We start from the raw sequence: 26492 nt of genomic DNA, 5'->3' as shown, positions 1-26492 counted from the left end.
AGCAGATGGCAGGGGGAGAGCTCATGCCTGGGCAGGGGGTTTGAGCAAGGACAGGACAAATGCTGGGATGGAGGCATAGCCACGTAAAGAGCAGGAATCTGGGATGTTCTGCAGCACAGAAGTAATGGAGAAGGCTCTGGGGTGCTGTAGTGACATTACACTCAGGATTCATTTCTACTATTTGTGCCTGTCAGATTGGCTCTATTTCAGCATTGCAGCAAAGTTACAGCCCCTGTACCCAGTCTCAGATACTCTCTGCTGCAATGCAAATGTGCTGGAGCTGATTCAGCCCCACTGCAGCTGAGGGGGGACCAGCAGATTTGGTTAATTTTTAAATGTTTGAATGATCAGATTAAGAAAAAAGCCATAGCAATAAAAGCTATCACAAGAGGAAGCAGAAAGGAGAAAGAAGGAATAATTAGTTTTGCTGTTGTAGGTCCAGAACCTGGCATGGCTTGAGGCCATGGAATGTATAAGATGTATGGATTGAATCCATTGCCTGTTCTGTAGAAATTTTATTGCTCATTTCATAAGGCACATCCATTTTTCTTCATTTTCTGCAGAAGAATCTGTCTGAATTAAGGATCAGTTGAGCAAATGAGGGTTTAGAAGAAAACTGAAGAGCAGAAAGACCCAAGTCTGGACCACAGGTGTTCTGTAGGAGTTGTAGTTTTGACTAATAAGATACATGGATGAAAAAAAAAGTCTTAAAAGAGGAGATGTTTTATGACATACCTGTTATGCCATTGACTTTGTGCTGGGAAAGAGTGCTGAGTTGTAGTGCTGAAGGCACAAGCTCCAAGGAGGTATTTTCCTTTCTGAGTCTGGTTTGTTTCTGACCAGCACAACAGTAAGTGGAATAGTTTTGGAGAAAGTAATATAAATACACTGACTGCATTTGGGAAGGGTGTTTTTATATATGGTAGGTGTAACTGTAAGGAGGGCTTGGTATTGCTAAATGAATATTTAAAGCAAATGTCTGATAAGTTCTTCATTGTCAGTTAGACTTGTGAGTCGGGTTGCACAGTCCCCAACCATGCCCCTCTCTATTTATAAAGTCATGCCTTGCTATATCTGACTTGCTAAATAAGCCTTTCAAGTTGTGGAGGGGATTCTAGTGGCATAGTGTGGGAACCAGGGAATAATTCAGAGGAGTAAGGGAAGTTAGAAAGGACATGACAAACCACTGCATGCTGACTGCCCTCTGAAGACCAGATCAAATGTGCTGCTAGGCTTTTCACCATGGAAAAGTCCAGCAGGCAGGGGTGGATGGCTTCAGCCTGCTGGGCACAAGGTAGGGAAAGGAGAGTAAAGAAAAAGAGTAGAAGTGGACAAAGAAGAGTAGAGAAGAGGAGTAGAAGAAACTGAGCCCCTGCAGGTGTTCCAGGATGTGTGGACGAGCAGGAGGACGTTATTCCAGGGGGCTGTTTCTGGAGCAGAAAAGGTTGTAAAGCTTGTCAGATCCTGCCAACAAACACAACATCCTGTGGTTTTCTCCCTGTGCAAAGCCTGGAGGGAGGCTGGGAGCTGGGGAGCTGCTCCCTGTGGCACTATGGAGTGGAGAGGAGCCTCAGTGGGGGTCCCTGCCGGCATCTGCCCTGGTCCCTGCCACACCCAGAGCCCTTCCCGGGCCACTGCCCCCGGCTGGCTGCGGGTTCCTCGGGGCTGACAGGGCTGAGATGGGCAGGGCAGGAGGGACACATCTCCACAGCTGCATCCTCCCCCTCTGGCTGGAGCTGCAAAAAGCATGTTTCCAAAGGCTGGTAACACAGTGGTTATCAAGTAGGTGCAGGACAGGGAAGATGAGGCAAAAGGACGTGAGGAATGCAGTGGCAATTGTACTGGGAAGCAGAGCAGGGGTGCCACTAAAAGCAGAGGGAAGAGTCCTGACCTGTTTTGTCCATCTCCTCTTCACAGACAACAGGCAAGGAGGGACAAACATGTGCAAATTGCTTTTAAAGAGTGGTTTGGATGAATGCATGATCCTATTTTTTACCTGTCAGTTGTTTTTCCATGGTGGTTGTCTGCAAATGACTGGGCAAATGAGAGATGAGGGCTGAAAGTGGGACACTCATACATCCTGAGTCAGCCTTCACAGAAGCAGAGCCCCATCACATGTAATGATACATGGGGAAACAGATGCCATCACTTCCAAAGTTCCCTCCTTCCTCCTTCTTCACTTTATATACTGACATGATGTCACGTGGTCTGGATCACCCCTTTGGTCATTTTGGGCCACCTGTCCTGGCTGTGTCTCCTCCCAGGCTCCCATTCTCCCCCAGCTTTCTCACCAGTGTGGCAACAGAAACAGCAGGAAAGCCCTTGGCTCTGTGTAAGCCCTGCTCAGCAATAACAGAAACATCACTCTATTATCAACCCTGTGTTCTGCACAAATCCAAAACACAGCCCCATACCAGCCAGTGTGAAGAGAATTAACTCTACCTCAGCCAAAACCAGCATCTCAGAAAGCAGGTTGGTGGGGTTACAGCATCCCCTGTTTCTGACACTTAAGTGACTGCAGGAACTGGTTTTATTCCTGATCACCTCTCTCTGTGTGCAGGAGCTAACTGCTTTTTGCTGGACATGGTTTGGCTCTGAAGGACTTCACAGGAAGCCAGTTTCTTTAATGTCCAGCTCAGCAAGGCAGCACTGCCATAGTGTCCATTCACCTATCCTGAGTGCCTTCCTCCAGAGGTTTTGGAGCAGACAGTGGGTCTGAGCACCACGGGGACAGCATTTGGAAGCAGTCACACAGGGCTGAACAACTGCAAATTAATGAGTGTTTCATTCATTTGAGCCAGAGGAAGGTGTTTCTCTGGTGGTTTCATTGCAGGGCAATGGGGAGCAGGACTGTGGGGTTGACAAGGATGCCCACACAGCTGTGGGAGTGCCAGGAGCACAGGCCAGAGTCCCAAACTCCCAGTCTCTTCTCTCAGGAGTAAAGCCAGCTGCCTCACCAGCCCCTGCTAGCAAAACACCCTGCTCAGTAAACTTCCCCTGTGAGCTTGGCTCAGTGAAGTTTTTTAGTTCTGTACCCCCCAATTTCCTCACAGTGCCCATCATCTCTGACCCAGGGCAAGTGGGGCAGCAGGTGGGTGTTGGTGCTGAGGCAGGATCTGACAAGCTCCACAACCAGCTCCTTTTCTGCTCCAGAAACAGCCCCCTACACCATCCTTGGCCCCCTTCAGTGCCAAAAGCAGCACATAATTTTACAGAAGCACCCTGGCTGATGCTTACAGGGTGTTCCTGGGCATGGATGGCTCGCTTTGTGCGGGGTGGCAGGGACAAGGGGGTCAGGGCACCATGGTGGGCTTTTGCAGAGAGAAGTCTGGCTCACAGCAGACTCAGGCAGGATTCCCACTAGCAGGCTGGGGAGATGAAAGTCAGCCTAACACCACTCTCCAGAGCCAACAGGTCTCCTGTGCTGAGTGGATAATTCATTATAAACAATAAATGCAGATGTCAGCGCTCTCTAGGGGAGCAGGTCACAAGTGGTGCACAGGTTCTTTTCAAGAGCATCCATTTGTCAAAACCACTCTCAAGATAATTTCTGGTGCCTGGGAGGGATGTTGTGTTTCAAACTGGGGCTTTTCCTGCTGGGCACAGGTTTTACTTGCTCCCCATCCTCTGAGAACTGAAATCTGAGTGCCAAGCCACATGGCAGCAGAACTGAGGTACCCTTCTTCTAGGGATGCTGCAGGATCCATAGCTGATTTTTGATTGCAGCTGGCCTTTTTGATGACTGTCCTTGTGAGGAGGCTGCTTTGCTGGAGTGGGTTAGGATGAAGAGCACTAGAGGGGACAAACAGGTGCCTGGAGACAAATATGTTAAAATTTTAGTCTGGAGAGACCTGGGGAAATAGCTGTAATGTTTGCTTTTCTATATTTTAAATCAGTACTGGGTTTTCTAAACCTCTCAGGAAGTGATGAGGACACCCTTAAGACTCGATGGGTGATTTTACAAGACTGTGTGATGTGAGGGCTGCAGATACACACCCTGCTCCCCACCAAGGTAGGCTGGTGGTTTGACTGCCCTCCCCGGGCTGTCCTGCTTCTCCTCGCCTTGCAGCAACACTCCTCCCAGCTCCCCGCCACGGGCAGAGCCGGGGGGATGCCGAGGCTATTTACCCAGACCCAGAAAGTCCTCTTCCAAAAAGCAAACTGCAAAGCTGGAGAGAGGCCGGTAGCGCTTAGCGCGTATGTGAGCGCTCATCTGCCGGCCGGGGCTGCTCCCAAGGCAATGGAAGGGGCACGATAAGACTTTAATCTCCCTCCTCTCCGGGGGATAAAGAGCCCTGGCTGCCGTGGCATTTCCCAGCCCGGTAGCCAAAAGGCTGATCACACTCCTCTCCCTTGCTGCCGAGAGCCGCTCGCAGGGGGGTTGCACATCTGCAGACTCCAAGGGGTTAAAAATAGATCCCACCCCGCGGATGGCACATTTTATGTCCATTTAAAGGTGTGCCATGCATTTCCATCCTAGCAGTGCTCCGTGAGACCTGAGCAAATGCCCTCATGGGGATGACATTTTGTTCAAGGCTCTTTCTCCTTCCTTAGCCCACGGCTGCCCGGGCAGGCTCCCCACTCTGGTCGCTATTTCGGGGGGCTGCGTTTGTCCCCGGCTGCCCTGCTCTGAACGAGAGACTGCAGTGCGATCGTGTCCGTGTCTGTGGTGCTCCCTGCCCCGACACAGTCAGCAGATAATGGGTCTATACTTCTGAGCAACTCAGGGAGCTGCTCCCGAAACGAGTCAATTTTTTTTTTAATTCTTTCTTTTTTTTTTTTTTTTTTTAATAAGCCAGAGAATACCTGTTAGAAAAGCACCGATCCTTTCTGCTGCTTGTTCGTGTTGGCCTTGCAGGACGGCTGAGCTGCCTTTGGGGAGGACATCCCAGCAGTGTGCCAGATCCAAGCCTTCTCCAAGTGTGCTACGGGGAGCATCTGGGGCTGGAGCTCTGTGCCCCAGCCCTGGTTCGGCTCCTGCTGTCACCTCCCAGGGCCGGTGGCACGGGGCTGACCTGTGCTGCAGCCCTGATGCAGGTGGGGTCCAGCCCTGCTCAGCACTGCAAGTCTGGGAATTCCTCACACACGGAGCAAGGAGGCTGCTCAGGGTGTGCATGGGGTGATTATAGCACACAAACGGGCACCCGAGCGTGTTGGGAAGCAGCAAAATCCAAGAGGATTATGGAGAAGAGCAGGGAGTGGGGGCTGGCGTGGTGGCACTGGTCTGCACCCTCTGAGCCATGTGCTGCTGCTGTGTCGGCAGGGAGAGGGGAGCAGGGAGCAGGGAGCGAGGCTGGAGCCCATGGCAGGGGATAGCAGCAGGTTTCCTTCCCAGAGAGATGCTGGCAGGAGCTGTGTCCTGCCTGAAAAGGGGCTTTCTCTGCTGGCACCAGCCAGGTCACGCACAGACCAGGCCACCACCTCATGCCATATGAAACCCAAGAAAGCTTGGATAATCTCCAAGCTTGGATGAAATTCCCATATCAAGCAAGCTTCTCTGTAGCTCTGCTGAAGTCCAGGGAGGTTTGCCTTTGTGGGAGGACCTGGGTACTTTTATAAGGGGCTCCTTTCCTCCCCCAGGAGCCCCCAGCCAGTCAGAGTGGCTGAGACCATATTAGGGCTGCCTCTCCCTGAGTCTGAGCTGTGTTTGCACCATGTTCCCCACAGGAAGGCTCCCTGCAAGGTTCCCCCTGCACTGCCTTAAAGAGGGAGTGAAGGGCAGCATCTTTGAGAGCAGGGACAATGGGACCCCACTGCTTGTCCTCCAAGCCAGCACTAATCCCAAATGGGTACAAGTGGCACAAGCCAAGGTGCCAGAGGGGAGAGAAGGGGGAGCTGTCAGCCTGTGCCCAACCTACTGCTGTGATTTTCCAGCTTGTTTTTGCCTTCCTCACCACTGTTTCCCATTTTTTTCTGCTGCCCCTGTGCAACTTTGGAAGCAGTTTAGAAACTCAGCTCAGCAGCTGAGCCTTACTCCTGTTCAGAGCTGAACCTTTGATGTGACTGGTTTTATTTGGGATGAAGTTTTGCATCCCCCCACCAAGAGGCTGGGAATCCTGCTCACCTGCAGGGTACTGCTGAGGGCAGGTAAACCCCTCTCAGGAGCTCCCTGCATTGTTTTACTCTTGTCCCCATTGTGGCATCCTCCTCCACCCTATGTGTTCATCAGGAGCTGGGGAGTCCTTTGGGACTGCTTCTCTAGGTGGTCTGGGGAAGACCTTCAAAAACAGTTTTTCTGACTGATGCTGGAGGTGCTTCAGAAAAAAAAATGAGATAGGTATGCCAACCTTCAGTGAACGATCTCAAAGCACATGGTCATGGCACTGGGATCCATAAAAGGAGTTTATGTTCAGGGTGTTTTTTTTGTGTTGAAGGCCTGCTTGTTTCCAGGGGGAGGAACAATGAGATTAGGTTACAGAGATTTCACAAACTGTCAGTGAAATCAGCCCAGAGTCAGCACTGAGCTGCCAATAATTTCTGATGTTTAAAATCAGATTCAGAAATATGAATCAGCTATGAGCCAGCCTTGTTCCCGAGCCTTCTCATTGTAAATTCTGTTTTTCAAGCATTAAATTCCTTTCTACAGATCATTTGTTATCATCCATCAATTTACTGCTTGGGAAACAGATCCATCACTGTGCAGGCTGCTGTTAGATGCAGGACTGGTACTGGGCTATCATATCAGGAGTTGTGAGACATGCAGGTTCCTATGCTGGAAGAAACATCCCAAAGCCATAGGAACAGCTTCTGTCCCCATCACCCAGAGGCTGACTCTAGCCCAGCAGTGATGCTCTGAAGGACTGATCTTTCAGAGCTCCTCATTTCAGCAACACTCCCTTACTGCTGTGAGGCAGGTGTCTCTGTTTTGCCCCAAAAATTTGTGTTCTCTCAGTGACAGATGGGCTCTCAGAAGTAGCCCATGGTGGAGATTTTAGATCTTGCTTGTGGCAAAAGCTGTACCAGCCTCCTGGGTGTTGTCCAGGGCCAAAAGAAAGAAGGGAATATGTGCCTGGGATTGAAAAAGGAATATGTGCAGAAACAACAGCAGAAGTGATCCTGACCAGTGGCCAGATGGCTGCCCCAGAGCTCCAGAGGGAAGCCAAGAGCAGCTTAGGGCAGCCATATGAGCTTGGGATAAGACTGAAGAAAAGTGTGTGGGCTCAGATACTTCTCCATCACCTGTCTCTCCCAGAGTGGATGCACTTGAACTGCCTCCTGCCTCTACTCATGGAGGTGGCATCCTGCAGGTTTTATTGGCATCACAAACTCAACAATGTCTTGCACAGTCACATTGCAAGTGCCTGTGTTGGATTCTGCCACTTGCAGCATGATGTGGGTCTGCCTTGATGACTTTTTTGGGAGCCAGATCCCACCACAGGGTGAACTGCCTAAGTCCCTGTTTATCCTTTGTTTCGGGAAGCTTCATAAATGACACAAGTTATTGCTGACAGACAGTGCTGTGTTGACATGTAATTTTTCCTCTCCTACTGCATATAAACTGTCCACTATTCCTCTTATTGCCTGGAGCTAGGGAGAGGGGCAAGGCAAAAGACTGCAAGTCAAAACCATGTGTAAACTACCCATGTGATTGCCTGGTGTTTTTCTGGACCATACTCTGCAAAATAACATCCATGCTCGTTTTTCACTACTTGCTGCTTTTTGCATAAAACTCAGGCTATCTCTCTGCTCTCGACTTTGCTGTGGTTATTTCAGACAGAAATAAGGCTGTTTCCCAGCCTGCTGTCCTCCCTGTGGGAATGGTGCTGCCATTCAAATGGGGGTAGTGGAGGGAACTGGGGCTCCTGGGGCTTGGCATCTATCAGTCATCTGTCATGGATGGGTCAGAAACTCTTGACCTACCTGGCCCCCTGGTTTGCTGCATGTAGAAAGGCAGTAATAGGGATTAAGAGGTGTAAATAAGATCCTCAGGGAAAAAGTGCTTTAAAAGAAAAAAGCATGTTTAGAATTTTGGTGTTATGATTCAAATGGTGTCTTTATTTCATTTTTTTAATGGAGGCAAAAATGCAGCAAAGTATGCAAGGGAGGAAATTCTAATGTTAGTATCAGCCTCATAAATGATGTACTTCCTCGTTTAGGAATCATTTAATAACTGGCTATTCTCAGTACATGGAAGCCTCTGCCATGAGGTGTTGAAGCCAAAACTCATTAGGATTAAATTAATAATAATGTTTATACAGCTACACTGAGAATATCCAGGGCTGCTGTGTCGAGGACGGGGAATGATTCTTGTCTGGCACACACAGAGCTGCTTGGCTGGAGCTGGAGGGGTGAGGGAGGAGCTGCTTTTCACCCGGGTCGGTCTCAGCATCCTGCCCTGGAGCTGGAATTCCTCTGGACCTCGTTTGGGATGCTGAGCCCTGTTGTCTGGCATTTGCTGCACTGTATGTATCCAGATCAGACTGTGGCTGGGCGTGGGGAAGGTGCCTGGCAGCCACATCCAGGCTTTTGCTTGCATCAGCCCAAGGTGATGTGTGAGCTCTGCTGGGTGTCTCTGCTCACTTCTGTCATGAGACTTCTTACACAAGGGGTCCCCAGTCAGTTTCCAAGCCTTGCAGCTCCCCTTCCCCAGGCACTCTGGGATGTACATGCCAACTGTTGCATTGGAAGGGTTATATTCTGAAGGAGAAATTTGAGCAGGAGTGTGAAGGTGCAGCTCACCCCACACCACAGGCAGCTGGGTGCTCCTTGTCTTGTCAGCAGGAGCACTGCCCTGTGCAGTACAATGGAGAGGATGGGTGGAGGCAGCTGCTGACAACACTGTGTTGATCACGAAACATTGACACCTTGCAGGCTGTTGTGAAGATTAGGTGCCTCCTCTGAAGAGTGCAGAGTTTAGGGAAAAAATATTGCAGAAAATGGGAACTCACAGACTGTGTGCCAGGATCTGGAGCATGTCATGCTGGCATTTCCTGTAAGATGGATGAGACATGGATTAATGTCTGGGCAGTAGGTTTATGAGCACCCCAGGTGAAGTTTGATCTGCAAAAGGCAATTTTTTCCTGATAGAGAACCCATCAGAGAGGATCCATAAACCTCTGATACCACTGTGTCTTTTTAAACTGATGTCATGGTTCAGTACAGTGCAGTCCTTGCCCAATCCTCTCTCTCCTTGGTAGGATGGGGAGGAGAAACAGGAGAAAAGAACAGTAAAACTTGTGGGTTGAGATAAGAACAGCTCAATAATTGAAATAAAGTAAAATATAATAATACCAATTATAACAATAACAACAATAACATATAATGGTAGCAATAAAAATGAGAGGAAGAGAGACCCAAGATAAACCAGTGCTGCACAGTACAATTCTCACCATCCACTGACTGATGCTCAGCCTACCCATGAGCAGTGATCAGTGGCTCCTGGGCAACTCCCTCAGTTCATACACTGGGCAGGATGTTCTATGGTGTGGAATATCCCTTGGCCAGTTTGGGTCAGCTGTCCTGGCCGTCCTGTCTCCTGATGCACCTGCTCCCTGGCAGAGAATGGGAAACTGAAAAGTCCTTGATTTATAGTAAATTATTGTCATACTGAATCTAACACACAGCACTGTACCAGTTACTAAGAAGAAAATTATCTCAGCTGAAACCAGGACAACAGGGAACAGAGGTCCTTTGGTAAAGGGAAGATTGATACTATAAAATATGTGGAAAAAATAGCAGCATTTTCATAACCACAAGTGACCAGCTAAAACTGTGCAGATTGGTACAAAATGTTGTTTTGTACAAAATAACATTTTATAAAAGGAAAGGAAATTCTGCAATCCCCAGACCTCGCCTGTTTATGTGAAATCCACTTACATTAGGTGTGTAGGTTGAGCACAGTGTCACAGAAAGAAACCAGAGTCCAGGTTAATTGGGGAGCAATCTGTTCTCCTCTCTAGACAGCACTGCTAGAGCTGCTTTCTCTAGCGCTGGCTTCAATTACAGGTGTTTTTAAACCTATTGTTCCCTGTTATTTTCCAAGAAACACCCTCTGTTAAAGCAGGTGGTGCTGAGGACATGGCTGGACCCAGTGGGACCACTAAGGGCAAAAGGAGAAGGTATCAGGCACAGCCCAGATGCCACTGGAGCCCTCAGTGGGGAAAATAAATGAGAGAGGCAGCTCCCAAATGTAATCCTCAGGATAGCACTGGGTGGGGGGAGAAAACGGCTGCATCTGCCTGGTTTTATTCCAGTGAAGTATGCGGGCAAGGCTCCTGCATGTCTGCCTTGGGCAGGGCACCGTGAGCGGAGAGAAGGAGCCACAGAGGGAGCTCCTCTCGTTTTTGGGGCTGTTGAGCGGGGGTAGGTGCCCTGCTATTTCTGTGCCTCTCTTCCCGGTAAATACACCTCCCAGACTCTCCTCCCTGGCAGCCCTATCACCACCCACCCCCGAGTGCAGCAGGCAGAGCTGAAGGGAGCTGGGGAGGTTAGGATGGGTTTTAAAATGGAACTCAGCAGGGTTATGGATGCAGATCTGCAGCGTGTCTGCCTGCAGCACCAGGCACTGGGTGTCACTGCAATTGGCCTCTCCTGACTGCATTTTCCTGAATCGCACAGGGACACGCAGGACTTCTCCAATATCCCGCTGTCACGGGGCTGTTAACATAGCTGCAAGGGCTGGAGGGAGATATCCAGGTGCTTCTGCAAAGGCCGGGCAGCATCTCTGTCCCCCCACTCATGCCTGGGCACCACGGGGCTGGAAGGTCTGAGCCAGTACACGCAAAGACAGGGCTAAATCCTGCTCGATCTGAGCATTGATCAAACTAAGTCAATTTGGTTGTGTTAGCTGTATCGAGGATTGCATCACTCTGCCGCGCAGGCAGAGGTGCTGCGTGTAGCACCCGCCCCCCCACCTTAAAGCCACCAACACTTTTGTTTCACTGGAGGAGCCTGGGCCAGCGTTTACCATCCCGGGAATCTGTGCCAGCTTGTGTTTTTTTTTTAATTTGTGTCAGGGGACGCACAGCGCAAGGCAAGGAAGAAATACTGTTTGCTACCTTATTAGTCAAAAAAAAAAAAAAAAAAAAAAAAAAAAAAAAAAAAAAAAAAAGGGCAGTTTTCGAGAACTGTTTCTGAAAATCCGTCAGTGCCCCCGTGTGTCGGAGCGGGGCTGGCGAGGAGCGCGTTGTGCAGAGCCTGCGCACGGCCAGGGCAGTCAGGACTGCAGGTGTCCGAAGCAGGGCGCTCCCAGCGGGTGGGAATGGGCGGGGGGGTCACGCTGTCCCCTCCCAGAGGGGGCTGTGAAGTGAGCGCGGTGCTGTGACAAAAGCTCTGCTGCTGACCATTTTCGAGGACAATGCTGTCCCACGGGGGCACTGTTCTCTGCGATGCCCTAAATACGGTGTGCGGGAGAAGGAAATCTCCAGAAATCGCTGGAGAGCCGAGGGTGCGTGTCCGTGTGCGGGCAGGCAGGAGGGCAGAGCGCGGCTGCAGAGGCCGCCCCGGTTTCTGCATTTGTGTCTATAGAGTTTTGTATCCCGGCGGCCGCCCAGTGCAGGGCTGGATTAGGCGAATCCTGTTCTGGCGACGGGTTTTTAAAGCAAATTAGTGCAGAATGGAGAGAGGTGCCTGTTGTTGCGGAGGCGCTCGCCTCCCTCGGGCCGGGCCCGGCTGCTGCGCATCCTTTGCTCCGAGAGAAGCCGAGCGGGAGGCAGCAGCTCCCCCGGGTTACCCCGGCCCGGGTGCCCCTCGCAGAAGGCGCTGTTGCCGCTGCTGCATCCGTTCTGAAGCGCTGCACGGACCCTGGGTTTCAATGCTGGGTTTGTTTCAATGCTGGCTTTCAATGTGCCCCGAGCCAGGCTGCCCCTCAGCCGGAGGCTTTCCCGGAGCCTCGCTTGGTGCAGGGATCACCCGGCCTCCAGCACCCCTGCTGCTGGGCCCAGGGCTGCGGTGCTTGGGTGTATTTACGATTTATTTTCTATTTGATTTCATTTCCATTCTACCCCGTGCCTTTCGCTGCGCCGCCCGCCCCCGTCCCCCGCTCCAGGCGTCCCTCCCCGCTCGGGGCGGGGCCGGACGCCGCTGTTTGGATTTAAACGTAGCAGCGGGAGGGGGCGGGCTCGGCCGGCGGATCCCGGCTCCCCGATCCCGGCTCCGCCATGGTGGTGCCGGCGCGGCGGGTGAAGACGGAGTACATGAAGCGCTTCAAGGAGCCCAAGTGGGAGTCGTGCGGCGCCTGCTACCTGGAGCTGCTGCACTACCGGCTGAGCCGGCGGCTGCTGGAGCAGGCGCACCGGCCCTGGCTCTGGGACGGCTGGGAGCAGGACAGCGGCAGCGGCGGCGGCAGCACGGCCGGCTCCCCCTCGCCGCCGGGCGCCGGCAGCCCCGCCAGGGACGAGGAGGCGGCGGGAGCGGCAGCGCCCAGCGAGGCGGGACGGGCGAGCCCCGGTAGGAGCGCGGGGCGGCGGGCACGGCGTGTGCGGGTCCCTGCTGCCCTGCCCCTCTCCCGGGGGTGGCACGGATGGCTCTGCCGCGCCTCGGGGCCGATCCCCATCCCGGGGGCTCCCGGGCCCGGCGGGGTGACCGCGGCCCGTCTGACCCGCCCCAGGACACGGCCATCAGCCGGGTCCCGGCCAGGCCTGCGGAGAAGCCATGGCTGCGGCACCCGAGGTGTTTCTTTAAAGAGCCGAGCGGTGGTAACTCTCATCCTGAGTCACAGCCACTTATGTAAACTGTTGCCATGGGAGCCGAGCATCTCCGCGATTATATAAGCGGGTTCTCCGGCGAAAGCGGCGGCGAGTTGGGCTGCAGGCCGGTGCTGGCTCTGACCGCGATCGCTCTCCTGGATCCGCACGTGTGATCGCTCTCGGCCGAGCGCTCGGTGCTCAGCGCGGCCCGAGGTTTGATCTCGGGTGCGCAGCTGAGGGTGGCCAGCCTCGCAGTCAGAACAGGCGCTGAGCCGCTAACATCCTGTTCTAGCACACAGTAATTCCCTTTTGATGTCTCGTGATCTAAGAGAGTGGTTAGGCAGATACACAGTCAAGCTTCTCAAGCTGGTTTAATCCCATAAGATACAGTTTCTTACCTGTGTGAAGGAATACTGTATCTGGCAGCCATTGCTTGACGTTTTGAAATGCCTTTTGAGTCAGCTCTCTCTGTTGTAGCAGGGAAAATCCTGTTCAGTTAAGCCTCATGCTGCCTGCTTGTTGGGTGGATTTTTCTAGTTGGTTTGTTTTTCGTTTTGTTTTGGTTTGTTTGGTTTTTTAAACCAGGAGTTAGTGCTTGTTTGGAGTGGGGAAATGAATTTGATCCAATGCCCTTTGGGGCCTGAGCTTTCCAGAACGATCTGTATTCTGATATTCAAGACTAAACTGCATTCATTGATCTTAAGAATACCACATTACACAAAAGCTCCAGGTGTGCTCTCATCTGTTCCAGAGGCTTGGTGTTTCAGAGCAGATTGGTGATGTGGGGTTCTGCAGTCAGCTGGGGGGCTGTGGTACCCAGGTCTCACATGGGTGCACGTAGCTGCTGGGGTAATGCACCCAGCTCCCCAAAGTGTTCTGATTTCAGCTGGGAGCTGGTACAGCCCTGTGTGCTGGATCCAGTATGAGAATAATGTGGATAATACTGATGTTTTGAGTAGTTGCTCAGCAGTACTTACCCTAAATCAAGGACTTTTCAGTTTTCCAAGCTCTGCCAGGGAGCAGGTGCACCAGAAGCTGTGAGGAAGCACAGGCAGGACAGCTGACCCAAAGGGATATTCCACACCATAGAACATCCTGCCCAGTGTATAAACTGGGTGGAGCTGCCCAGGAGCCATTGACTGTGCATCACTGGTTTCTCTTGGGTGTGATTCTTCCCTTTTCATTACTATTATTATTTTTTACTTTATTTCACTTACTGAGCTGTTCTTATCAACCCATGAAGATTTTTTGATTCCTGTTCCCCTCCCACTGGAGAGGGAGGGAGTGTGTGGCTGTGTGATACTTCATCACTGGCTGAGGTTAAACCACAACAGCTGTGCAGGGATGGAAGCACTCCTGCTTGCCAGGATGTAACAGAGTATTAGTGGGCCTAGTACTGCTTTCCTCCATCAGGCCTTGAGGAAGTTTGCCTGGGAGCATGTGTGGAAGAACTACGTAGTATCTCAGTGAGGAGAGCTAAGGAATTGCAAAAGATCAGGGAGTGGCTGCATGGGGAAAGGTGATGCTCTCCAAAGGCTTGGCTCTTAGTGAGAGGAGGTGGAAGCTGTTGAAGCTGCACTCAGAAGCTGGCATTCCCAATTTTTCTGATGCTCTTTGAATATGTACAAGCCTGTGGCAGTCTTGGTAGGGACCTGAATTTCTCTTCATTCTTCTTGTTGAGCCTGTGGATAGAACACATAAATCTGCTATGATCTAGTGGAATGAGCAGTTGCCAAGGCTGGAGATTGCTGACCAGGGTGCTCTGCTCACTCATTAGCCTGCTCCCTGATTCAGTCCCTGATTTCTCTCTAGGGAAAGATCATTCTGGAGCCACTCAGTTGTCTGATTCTGGTTGGGATTTGGTAGGGAGTAACAGCTTGGTAGCTGTGCAGGCATTGCCTGTGGTCAGTGATGCTGTGTGTGACTGTCCAGTGCCTCCAGCTGTGCCCTCAGTCCTGCAGCAGTAGCAAAGGGACTGTGCAGCACCAGGGGCCTGCCAGGCTGCAGGGTTTTGGACAACTGTGCTTCTGTAACTGATACACCTTTGCCATGGATGCTGTAAGGGAATTCCTAAAGTTCTGCTAGGTTCTTGCTATTTTATACTTACAGTGGGAGAAAAATCTGAATTTCACATTCACTTCTTTGCCAAATGGTTTAAGACAAACATTCTTTAACTTCTGCAAGTATTTAAGAGCTTTACTAAGTCTTTGGCAAAAGGACTGAAAACAACTGTGCTTAGGCAGCTGGATTTTAGTGGATGTTTATTGTATTTTAATGCAGCTATATAAGGAAAGAGGTGACTCATTTAGTATTGGACAATCATAAGGATGCATTTTTCTTCTGCTTAGTGGCTGGCTAATTAAGGCATGTGGAAGATATAAGATAGGAACTACCACTCTGAAGCTTCTACTATTAAACTGCCTTGTTTTCTTTTTTTTTTAATACTCTGAAAGAACTTAATTACACTGAAGTGCTGTGGGGGTAGCTGAGTGTGCTCATGTTGATGACATCTTCTGTCTTCTGAATCTGACATCCACCCACATGCTGGAACATCCTAGCTGTTACCTGGCTACTGCTGCTTCCTGCTGTTTTGTGGGGAATCTGATTTCTGCCTGCATTTGGAATTGTCAGTGCTTGTTGCAAAGATGGCTGGTCAGCATTAATGTTGTTTAATACCTGAGGTAAACACAATTCATGATGGCATGTGCCACCCTGGTTTCCTTTTTTACTCATTGAAATGAGCCTGTGTGTGTTTGTAAAGGCTGTGAATGCTTTTGGTGTCTGAAGAAGAAGTGGATGGAGGCAGCTTGGCTTTAATGCTCAGTGGTGCTGGTCTAAAGCACCGCCAGTGTGACCCCGTGGGACAGAGGTGCTTTGTCACTGTGCCTTGCACTGAAGGCTGAGTGATACCAAGGTGTGCTCAGAGGCAACTTTGGGTTAATTCCTTCTGGCCCTCCACTTGCAGCAGCTGTTTGTGGGATTGCTCTGTGGAACGTGCCCAGGCACAGATGTGCTTTAAACATAATCCCACAAAATCTTGACCTAAATCAACTAGTGTAGCTGTGGTGTAGGCACATCCTCAAAGCTGTCAACAGAGCCCAGTGGGCTGGTGAGTAGAAGACAGAAGCTCTTGGCAGCAGTGCTGCTGTCAGACCTGTTGCTTGTGAAATGACACTGCTGCACACACATGCTGGATGAAGGCATCTTTCAGTCCCTGTTGCCATTTCGCCTTCGGCGTTTTTGTGCAGTGGTCTTAAGTGACAGCAGTGACAAGCTGCCATTGGAGGAGTTGCCTCAACAGTATTTGGAAAGTGACTGGTCTGGATTAGTGGAACTAAACAGAAGATCTAATTTCTTGTTCCCTGATCTTGTCTGTCATCGTGTTGCAGGTGCATTTGCTGGCCCATGTAAGTGGGAAGGAGCAGCTTGTGGTGGGGGAAGAAGGCAAGAGTGTCAATTCAGGGGTTTACAGTAATGTTATTTAAAATTGCTCCCATTTTTCATTTTTCTTTTGGAAACGAGCTTTGCTATCAAGCCAATCCAGTAATTACTTTCCAAACTCTGCTGCAGATGAAGCTTGTGTGAATCTAATCAGCTCTGAGCTGCTGTGTGGCTGCTAGCTCCGGTATTGCCTCACGCAAGATCCGCCTCGAAGAAATGATGTTGCAATCTGTTTCATGTGTAGTAACTTACTTTCTACCCAGCTGTAGTGTGTTGATACCCACAACTGGTTATATAGCCCTTTCAAGAGGCGTGGGAGACCCGCCCGTTTGGGGAGGTGTCGGTGCAAAAGCAGAAGTCTCCAGCTGTGCCTGCAGCAGTGCGAGCACAGTGATGGCCAGCAGCATCTCTGTGCAGAGATAGTACTGCTGGCCCCTGTGACCTGCCCGTGGGTCTAATCTGAAGGCTGTTGATACCTGTAGGAAGTGATGAGGGCATGTGGAATGGGGGTGCTGTGTGCCCCCTGGGCTGTGCAGTGATGTGGGACAGAGCAGCGCCCTGAGCTCTTCCCCTGAGCCAGGAGTGGAGCTGTTACACAAGCCGGGGATGCAGCGGGGTTTAAGTGACCCCTTCTGGGCAGGAGCTCCAGCAGCCCTGTTGGGTGGGCCTGACAGGCTTGTTCTGCCTGTTAAGCACTTAATCCCCTCCTGTCCATCCAGTGTGCTCTGCTTAGCATCCATGATGCAGTTTTAAACATTTCTAGCTTTTCCCTCTCGTGTCTAATCCTGTAATGCTGCAAGCCGGTCAGTTCTGAGTTTCCTGTGTCTGCTGGAGCCCTGCATGGGAAGGAGAAGATGGGTAGGAGTTGCTGGTGCCTGGACTTCCTCCTGAGAAGCTGGGCCTAAGTCCTGCTGTCAACTGCTGCTCTTCTGACTTTGTGTGAGATGTGTTGCCTAAGAAAATGGCTTAGATATAAATTGTAGTTTTAAATAAAAGGCTTGAATGACTGCTAGAGATTTTGTGCCTTCACCAACTGAGTTCTGTGTAAGTGCACTGTAGCAGTGGGCTCATGGAAATACCTGCTCATAAGTGCTACACTCTGGCATTCAGCATTTACTGTAAGGCTATGCACAGGACTCTGTGTGCCTTTTACCCATATGCTTTAACTGCTATTTTGGGACAAGCTGGCTCAATCATTTCTGGCCCAGCTGGAGCTATATCCTGGTGAGCAGCATCCCCAGGCATGGCTGTTGCCTTGTTTTTTAAAGCTGAACTATCCATGTAATTGCAGAGGCTCCACTTTCCTGTATTTTTAAGTCTCTAAATGCCACTTCTGCTGTTTATGCAGTCAGTGTTGCTCCATCCCCCTTTGCAGTGAAGAAAGATACCATTTTCCCTTGAATGGAGGATGGAACAGCTTTCCAAAATGAAAGCACTCTTGTTGCAGAATTGACAGCAATATGTTCCCTTTCAGAGTTTAATTTTCTCAAAACAGTGCTTCCTTCTGATAATGGACCTAGGCAGTTCCTCCTATGGAGTGGCTGTGTAGGGAGATGCTCAGATAGTATTTTGTAAGGGGATAACTCTGTGCTGCCTGTTTGCAGCTATGATGAATGAGCTGCCTTGTTTCAGAGGTGAAGCTGTGTGTCTCAAAAGCCCAGGGAAAACAAACCAATACTAATACCACACTGAGCTCACTGCTGCTGTCTTTTACCAGCCTTGCCTATAATAACTGAAACTACATCCAGCCAATATTTAGGGATGTAAAATTCATCTAGCCATTTTTACTCTCAATATGCCACTACTTTGGCTTTGACTAATTATTTTTTTGTTGTTTTGTGGTATCATTCAACTGAATTCTTAACAAATACAGCTCTGAATACTTTAACATTGCTGGCCACTGTTTTCCAAATACTCAGCTGTACTGCAGTATCATCTGCAGGTGAATGCTACACCTGCAATCTTGGAAGATGGGTCCAGGCAAGCCTGAACAGGGCCCATCACCAGGGCCTCTGTGCTGGTTGGCAGTATGTGGAAATTCTGCTAATAGCCTGCAAAAGAGCATAAGGCTTGCCTTAGGGGAATTCTGGGGCATGGAACAAGCCTTGGTATCTTCACCTTGCAAGCTGAAGTGAGTGCTAGAGTAAATGGAACCAGTGTGCCAGGCAGGTAATTCTATCTCATCAGAACAGGATGGGTGCAGATTTGAGATTAAAGCGGTGTCAGATTGGGCATGTACATGCTTGAAATCACAGCAATTATCAGGAGTGGTTGCTGTTTTGTCACAGGATTGGCAAGCCCTTCTGCTTTTAATGATGAACATACCTGGGTAAAAACTGCACTACTTGTCCATAGTCAACCTGTCAATATGTAAGCAAGTTCTAAACCAGAAGAACTCCCTATGACAGTGAAGGAATTCCTTCTGTCCATACAGTGTATGCTGGAGGTGGCTGAATGTGCTGAGACTTGGAACAGAGGTGGCTTGGAGCTGGTCTCCACCAGAAGCAGAAATAGATGGTGTTGTAGAAAACTTACAACTTTGGTGTGTTTATGTCAGCAGAGTTTGAGTGATCACTGTGTGAGTCTAGCAGAAGACAGCATCTAATGATCAGACTTGAAAGGAATTGGTTCTTAGTTGGCTCCTATGCTCTTAGGTGAATAAAAAGCTTTAGTTGCCTTATGCATAAAAAACATGGTTGGCCTAAAAGTCACAGAGATGTCAGATCACAATGTCTCCTTGTGCTTGCCCACAATGTTTAGGGGCCAAGTTCAATGTCTTACATACACTTCCAGCTTGTCCATACCACTGCTGAAGACTTGCTGGATGGAGAATGAAAACAGGGTTCTTTGTATGTACTTTTTTCCACAGTCATATTTCACTTATGTACTGTTAGCAGTATATTTGATTAACTTGCTCATTATAGAGTAATGGAGTTGTTTTAGTTGGAAAAGACCTTTAAAATTGAATCCAACCATTAACCCAGTACTGCCAAATCCACCACTAAGCCATGGCTCAAAGTGACTCATGTACAGGTCTATAAGTATCTCTGTGCATGGGGACTCAGTCACTTTCCTGGGCAGCCTGTTCCAGTGCCTGACAATGGTTTTAGTGAAGACATTTTTCCTCACATCTAGTGTTAACTTCTGATGCAATGTGAGGCCATTTCCTCTTGTCATTTCTTACCTGGAAGAAGAGGCCAGATCCCACTGAGCTACAGTCTCCCCTCAGGCAGTTGTGGAGAATGACAAGGTGTCCCCTGAGCCTCCTTTTCTCCAGGCCAAACAACCCCAGCTCCCTCAGCTTTTCCTCACAGGACTTGTGCTCCAGAACCCTCCCCAGCTCTGTTGCTCTCCTCTGGACATGCTTCAGCACCTCAGTGTCTTTCTTGTAGTGGAGAGTCCAGAACTGAACACAGGATTTGAGGTGTGGCATCACTGGTGCCACAAACAAACAAAAACTAGTTTCCTTGCACTATAGTGCTAGAAGATTTGCTCTCATGGAACAGTTGTTTCTCTGTGTTTTAATTAATGAATCATTATTTTATATAATGGCTGATTCACCCTTCAGTGTTGATCTAAAACTGCAGTGATTCAGCCTTTAAATTCTCTCTCACAAACCTTACTCTCCATACCCAGTGCTTGGAGGACTATTGTGGCCCCTTGCTATGGAAGGCTTAAATATGTGGGATGAACAAGCCTTGGAGAGCAATCTGCAGAGTGTGGTGCTTTAAATGTACAACATAGTTCACCAATAAGGCAGCAAAGGGGATATCTGCCACTTTGTGGGTTTTTGCTTCACATTCTACCCTCCTTCATAAGCAGAAAACCGTAAGAGAGATATATGTATAAACAGGGGTTTGAAAATGAATCACCTTGTTCAGCAGAAGCTGATAATGTGAGGGATTTAATATTGCACATACTCTTACCAGACTTCATCTCTGACTGGCTAGCAGCATCTATGTGGCATTCAGTGCTCCATCTGTTTGCTGTCTGGGAGATGCAGGGATGAAACAGTGAAGACAGAAGATCATTGGAAACAGTCTTTAAGTTCTGCCTGAGGCTGTTGGTTATCTGTAACCTCACCAGTGAAAGGCATTTTTAGTATATGAAAGCTTTATTGTAGTCACTAAAGAAAGAATAAAGGCATTTAAGGAAGGTGTATGTCTGTTGCTAAGGAAGCAATGACTTCTTGAATTTCTAAAAAAAGCACAGCTTCAATGATGTATCGAGAGGCTGTGCAAATCAGACATTAATATGCTGTCATTGGGAATTAAAGTGTAATTTTTTTTTTTCTTTAGAGAAAGAAAAAGAAGATCAAGAAAAGCAGGAAAAGGAAGAGCAAGAGAAAACTGTAGAACACACTTCTGTGAAGGAAGCAGACAAAACCAGCCGTGCAGGACGACGGCCCAGTCGAAGTGCCTTGTCCAGTCGTAATGATCGAAAATCAGCCAAAAGTCCCCAAAGGACAGATGCACCAAAGGAGAACAAACATCCCTTTGCTCTGTATGGCTGGGGAGAACGACAGACAGATACTGGCAGCCAGAAAACTCACAATGTTTGTGCTTCTGCTTCGGTGAATGAAGTAAGTAAGAGTTTCTGTTTCATTGAAAGGCAGTGACTACTTAGTGCCTACAGGTGGCTTAATATCTAGGTGAAACTTCTCAGGGGTCCCTTTATTTGAATTTATGGAGATTCCAGCAGTAGATTCTAGCAATAAACCTGAAGAGTCTTGAAAATGTCCAAATAAGAGCTGCTTGTTTGGAAACTTCCCAGATTTGACGAATATTTGCAAGTTGTAATTAAAACCTGGCTGTGGTATTTCTGGCTGTTACAAAAGTATTTTTGCATTCTGAACTCCATGAAAACAAGAGAAGAGCAGGCAGTTAGCACCAGGCACCCCACAGCAGGCAGGTATAGGAACACTGGGGTAGCACTTGTGCTGTCAAAGAGTGACTTTTGTTGGGGCACTTCCTAGACTAGGAGCCTCACTGAGATGGTACAAGTGCTTTTTCTGCTAACATGTTCTTGTCTAGCAGCTTGTTTTGGTGGCTTGCCAGTAGGAAATACTGCTTGCAGCAGAATGGTCTATCAGATGGCTGATGGATTACAGGGATGGTGTAAATATTACCAAAATAGCACAAATTAAATTCATGTGGCCATGGACAGCACAGGGATTCTGCTGTACGGGAGCTCTGTTTCCTAGCTTAGAAACAGCAAGGGAGCATTAGATCCATTTCTTTCTTCTCTATAATTCTCCTAAGCTGGTAAAAGATAATCATTAATGCATCCCTGTCAGTGTCTTGTCCTTATCTTACTGCTAATGTAGAGCCTGAATCTGTGACACAAGATATCTGAGGACTGAGGTGGGGGGTGTTGGTGCTGTGCAAGATGGAGCTGGCCTTTGATGGGTTGTTTTGGAAGGGGTTTGAAGCCCAGGCTTTTCCTTCCTGGACAGCTCAAACCTTTGAGCAAAAGGAGGAATTTGGGCCTTACAGCTTTGGAAAGAAGCTGCTTTTCCTGATAATGGACACTAATGCTGAATTGATAAGCTTTGATCATGCTCAAAGTAGTTGACTGGTGCTTTTTGTTGAAGCGTAGAAGAGGCTGAAGCCTTGAGCAGATATATTTATACCTCATCTTAGACTTCTAATGTTTCTTATGCTAGAAACAGTAATGGAACACCTTAGCTTGGGTATTGAGTTAGGACTGAACAGAACATTTCTGAAACACTCCCAATTATATAGTGTTTTGTCACTGAGGATGTTTCTTTATGTATAAACCGACTACTTACTGCCTGCTGAAGTTACTTTTTCTTGCATGTTTGAAAGGTCTTACTTTCCCCTGAGATGGGAGATAGTTTTCAATCTGGAGATAGAAGCAAATAAACATAGAGACTGGCTCTTCATACTAAAATTTGGGGGAAATAAGGTAATTTATTAATATACAAAGGGATGTAATAGTGTGTTCAGCACATTGTTCAAAATTAAGATCTTAGGTCTCTAAGGAATCCTAGAGGGTTTGGTCTTACTAGTATGTCTTAGGTTTTAAGGGATGCTTGGGCATATTGAGGGGTGTTTAAGATTTTAAATTCTAGAAATAGAGAATTGAATTTTCTAGAATACATCTGAGTAAGACTTTTGCAATCCTTTAATAATTGGAGGTGTGAAAGACAATGCAGAACAGAATTTGAAGTACTTTTCATGAAGAAAAAGAAATGCGTGTTCAGTTGGTACAAATTAGAGAAGAAAATACAATGTCACTCATAATCCCTGTTCCTTCAGGATGGGGACTGGGACAAATACAAAGCAATCTTTGTCATTCTAGAGGGGTTCCTAGGCTGCTCTCCTGCCATAATGCTAACTCTGGTCTTTTAGATCCACGAATCCGCCCTGCGAGCAAAGAACAGGAGGCAAGTGGAGAAGAGGAAGCTTTCTCAGAGGCGGGTGCGATCAGCAGAGGCAGAAAACACCTGGAGAACAAAGCCCAGCCCAGCAGACAACCCCTGGATGACAGAGTACATGAGATGCTACTCAGCAAGAGCTCTCTGAACCTGGATTCCCCTAGGCATCCTCAGAAGTTGTGCATATCAGGACACTGGTGCAAGGAACCAAACCACTTATGCAAGGTTTTTATAGGGAGTTTCCAGCTGTTCAAGTATTTGTTACGATGTTTTTATCTTGGCTACCTACCTCACAGTGGGGTGTATCCTTGGAGCCATAACATTTGAAGAGGCTTTTAGATATAACTACCCAAACTTTTAAACAATTCCCCTTTTGGGAATTTTTCTAATGCTTCAGTTAGTTTGTTTTGAGGGTGGGAGGGGGAACCTTAACATACATGGCGTCAAAGCAAACACTTTTTTTGATCATGGTTACAAATAATCTGTTTTCCCTTATTTAAAGTACAAGTCATGGGGAGATGGTATTGGGGAAAGACTTTAAAGAAGAGATGGAGGTGCCTTTGTATTTATAAAACTATTTAATACTTTTATGAAAATAAGCATATGAAGACAGGCAACAGGAAGCCAGTGTGTATGGTAATTATCATTAATAAATATAGATGCTTTAGGCAGGCAAATACCAAGTATTGTCTGTACACAGAAACTTTTAAAACAGCAACAAAAAACCCCAAACAAAATCAATCTTGTTTGATTAGTGAATCTGCTGATGCTAACTTTTGTCACTATTTCTAAGGTCATTAGAATAAACCAGTCATTTTCAGGGCAAGAAACAGCTACAGCTACGTTTTGCTGTAGCTGTTCCTGTTGTACCAAATAACTAATGTAGACAATCATTATCTGATAGCTGCCACTCAATAAGCAGTTACTTGTTCTACAAATATAGACTTGTACCACTGTACTAACCTTGTGGTCACACTTAGTCTGTACTTAACCATGTAAATGCATTTATTGAAGGAGAGGGCTGGCTCCTTTCTGGTGAGGTCTATTTTTAACACTTCAGAGTATCTATTATGCTCAGTGGGGGTCAGAGTGCAATATGCATTCCACTTGGAGGTATTGTATATTGTTAAAGGATTTAAACTTGAAAAATGTGTTGATAAAACTTGTTGATGATGTCCTGAGAAACTTGCTGCCTCTCGAAATTGGTGCAGAACCCCTCACTTATGGGGGGATGGGGAAGGGGTAAGGGCTGGGGATAGGAGGAGTGTATCCTTTAGTAAACAAGAACATATAATGAAGTTTGAGCATTTTTGTTTTGTAGGTCCTACTTCTACATAGTAAGACAGTCATTGTGATATTCTTGGTGGTTTTGTTTCCCTCAGGTGGCTGTAAATTATCTTTTTTTTCAGTTTGCTAGCTACACTTTAGGCAGATGATTGCTGTAGTTGTGAGCTTCAAAGTTTTGTTCAGATGCGTTGTGTTTTAGTTACATATGTTAGTTATCCCAGTTTAATTGTTTTGAAGCTTGTGTTTTACAGGCTGGACACATTCCCACAGGAAGCATACCTGCACTTCTGCAGCAGAAACCTGCACTAGTTTTAGCCTCATTCCACAATCTCAGTGAGTAAGGAGGACTCTAGAATTACTATTGCAACAGAGCACACATGCTTAATGAAAAGTCTGATTGTGTTCTTGATGAAAGTAATTGTGCAAAGGGTCCAAGCACTGCTGCCTCCTAGTGTCTATTACATCACTAAAGGTTTCATCACTCATAATTTTAATTTTGCTAAAATATCCTAGAATTCATGAAATTATAATATTTTTTTTAACCTGCCTTTTAAACATAAAGCTATAAAAATACAGACAACTCTTGCTGAAGGCTACCTATTTAAGATCTTACAGCTTTTAAGTCTGGGAAAGCACAGCATGATAAAGAATGTTTTATACACAGCAAAATCCCTGTATTTCAACTGCTAAGTAAACCACAGGCTAGAACTTCCTGAAACTTTAGAACAGTGCCCAACACTGGGGAAAACTACTCCAGAGAATGCCTTTACTCCGTATGAGATTCTTTTGATTTCCTTTTATGCTGTATTTTTCCTCTTTAAATAACTGTTGTAAATATGCTTAGCTTACTTCTGATGCTGTTGCAATTCCAGAAGCCACCCAAGCTTTGCACAACAGTGTCAAAGCACCAACTCAGTAGTGTTTTAACAGCCTTATTCAATAAAAACTTGCCTGTTCCTGTTGCCCACAGGCTTTGTAGGCTTGATGTAACCACAGCAGATGGATTGTGCCCTCGGTGCATTTTGTCACATTCAACAGTTCCCTTGATTGTGTAGGGCAGGACTCATCTTGCCATGCTTTTGAAGATAGCTTTTACAGTTCTCTCTTCCCACAGGGAAAGGAGGAGCCAGGATGTGCCTGTCTTAAGTACCTGTGTTTGGATAAGGTGTATCTCCCATTATGTGTTGGTGTTTTCAGTAATTATAGGAGGCCTAAGTGCTTTCTGCCTTGGACACTGGGAACCAAACTTAAGACACCTCCAACAGGCCAGTTCAGGTGATCAAATGAGAATTTGCAACAGCAACAAGGCTGCTGTATACTGAGGAAATTTGTCTACCCCTAATCTTTGTCTGGTCAAGAGCTGTTCCCCACAAAGACCACTTGCTAGAAGACAGCAGAGACACTAACAAGGTCTTGTGAGTCGTTGTTGTGCTTTTTCAAATGGTCTGTAGCCAAAACAATCCTGGGTGCTATGTTGGTACTATCTGGGTTTAAGTAATACAATGCCTGAAGTAAGGGTAAATTATTCTGCAAACCAGGGAGCCTTCATGCATTTGGGCATTACTTGACTAAAAAGCTACAATTTTGCTTAGACTATAAGAAATAGTATAGTTCTGATCACTGCAAGCTCTATGTGCAAAGTATTTAATTTGAAATTAACAAATGAAAAGCCAATTAAATTGTAAAGCAGAACTTTTCAGATGTAAAAGCTTTAAGTGTAGTCTATAGATTCCTACGGGAGGTGGCCATTTCCTTCAAACTGGACTCACTGAAAAGCAGAAAACCTAGTGAATGTCTCCCTATCAATTAAGGAATTTCTAAAATTTGTCGTGCATGGACTCTTGAATTTAGCCAAGTGGTGAACACTTCTCACTCCTGTTTTAGAAGTAAAACTTTTGGTAAGAACACAGTAAATACTCAATTGTCCGAAGTCTTCATTAAAATTACTATTTATTCCTTTGTTTCTGAAAGTACTTAGCTAAGTGAAGCAAGAGTTTTACAATGTGTAATGCTGCAGTTTAACTATAGTGTTGTGAAGACTAGTGTTTACAGTGTAAAATGTTACCATGAAAACTGCTTAAGAATGTCCTGTAAAATACAGTAGCATGCCTGTTCAGTCACTGCTGTCACATCTTTGCAACTATGAAATACAGACTTTTTCACAGGAAGCTGAGATAGTAGTCAAGGTGATAGCTAAACTTAGAGCCAAGCTTAACAAAAATGAGGGACAGTTTCTGGTAAGAATTTTATCCAGGTAGCACATATAAATTTAAATTGAATTTTTAACACATAGGGAAGTGTACTAATTTTTTATGGTATAATGTAGTGCCACTGAACTATAAAGGCCTCTCTTTTTTTTTTTTTTTTTTTTTTTTACTGTGATAGGGACCAAATGCTAGCAATCTGAGGGCCTAATGTATGGGAACTTGGATGTTCCAATTTCTTTTCCAGCTCAGTTAGTGCACTCAGCAGCAAAGCCATAAATGAAGCCTGACTCAACACCTTGACAAGTAGCCCCATGAAATTAGGGGTGCAAGTGTATGGGAAGCTGCCTCAGCTGTTGTTAGCACTGAATTCACTTTAAAAACAATAGGGAAATACCATCTAAGCTTGAAGCAATATGTGTTTTTTAAAGTTTTTAAACAGTATTTGTTTTTAATGCTTCTGTATTGTCTATTATTAATAGTGTAGTGTCAACTTGTACATGTGAATAAAATGAGTGACACAAAGTGCCTGGA

The 26492-nt window shown here is 47.2% G+C and overlaps 1 protein-coding gene across 1 annotated transcript; it reads left to right on the top strand.

Annotated features, from left to right (window-relative positions):
• Positions 1 to 12066: 12066 nt before the first annotated feature.
• On the top strand, positions 12067 to 26492 carry CCSAP (centriole, cilia and spindle associated protein). Its single transcript, XM_056487378.1, has 3 exons — positions 12067 to 12387; positions 20366 to 20649; positions 22442 to 26492. The coding sequence occupies exons 1-3, from the start codon at positions 12099 to 12101 to the stop codon at positions 22613 to 22615; spliced, it is 747 nt and encodes a 248-aa protein (XP_056343353.1). The 5' UTR covers positions 12067 to 12098; the 3' UTR covers positions 22616 to 26492.

Source organism: Oenanthe melanoleuca, chromosome 3 (assembly GCF_029582105.1).
Source record: "Oenanthe melanoleuca isolate GR-GAL-2019-014 chromosome 3, OMel1.0, whole genome shotgun sequence".
NCBI lineage: Eukaryota > Metazoa > Chordata > Aves > Passeriformes > Muscicapidae > Oenanthe > Oenanthe melanoleuca.
The sequence above is the reverse complement of the archived record's forward strand: the minus strand, read 5'-3'. Positions and strand labels throughout refer to the sequence as shown.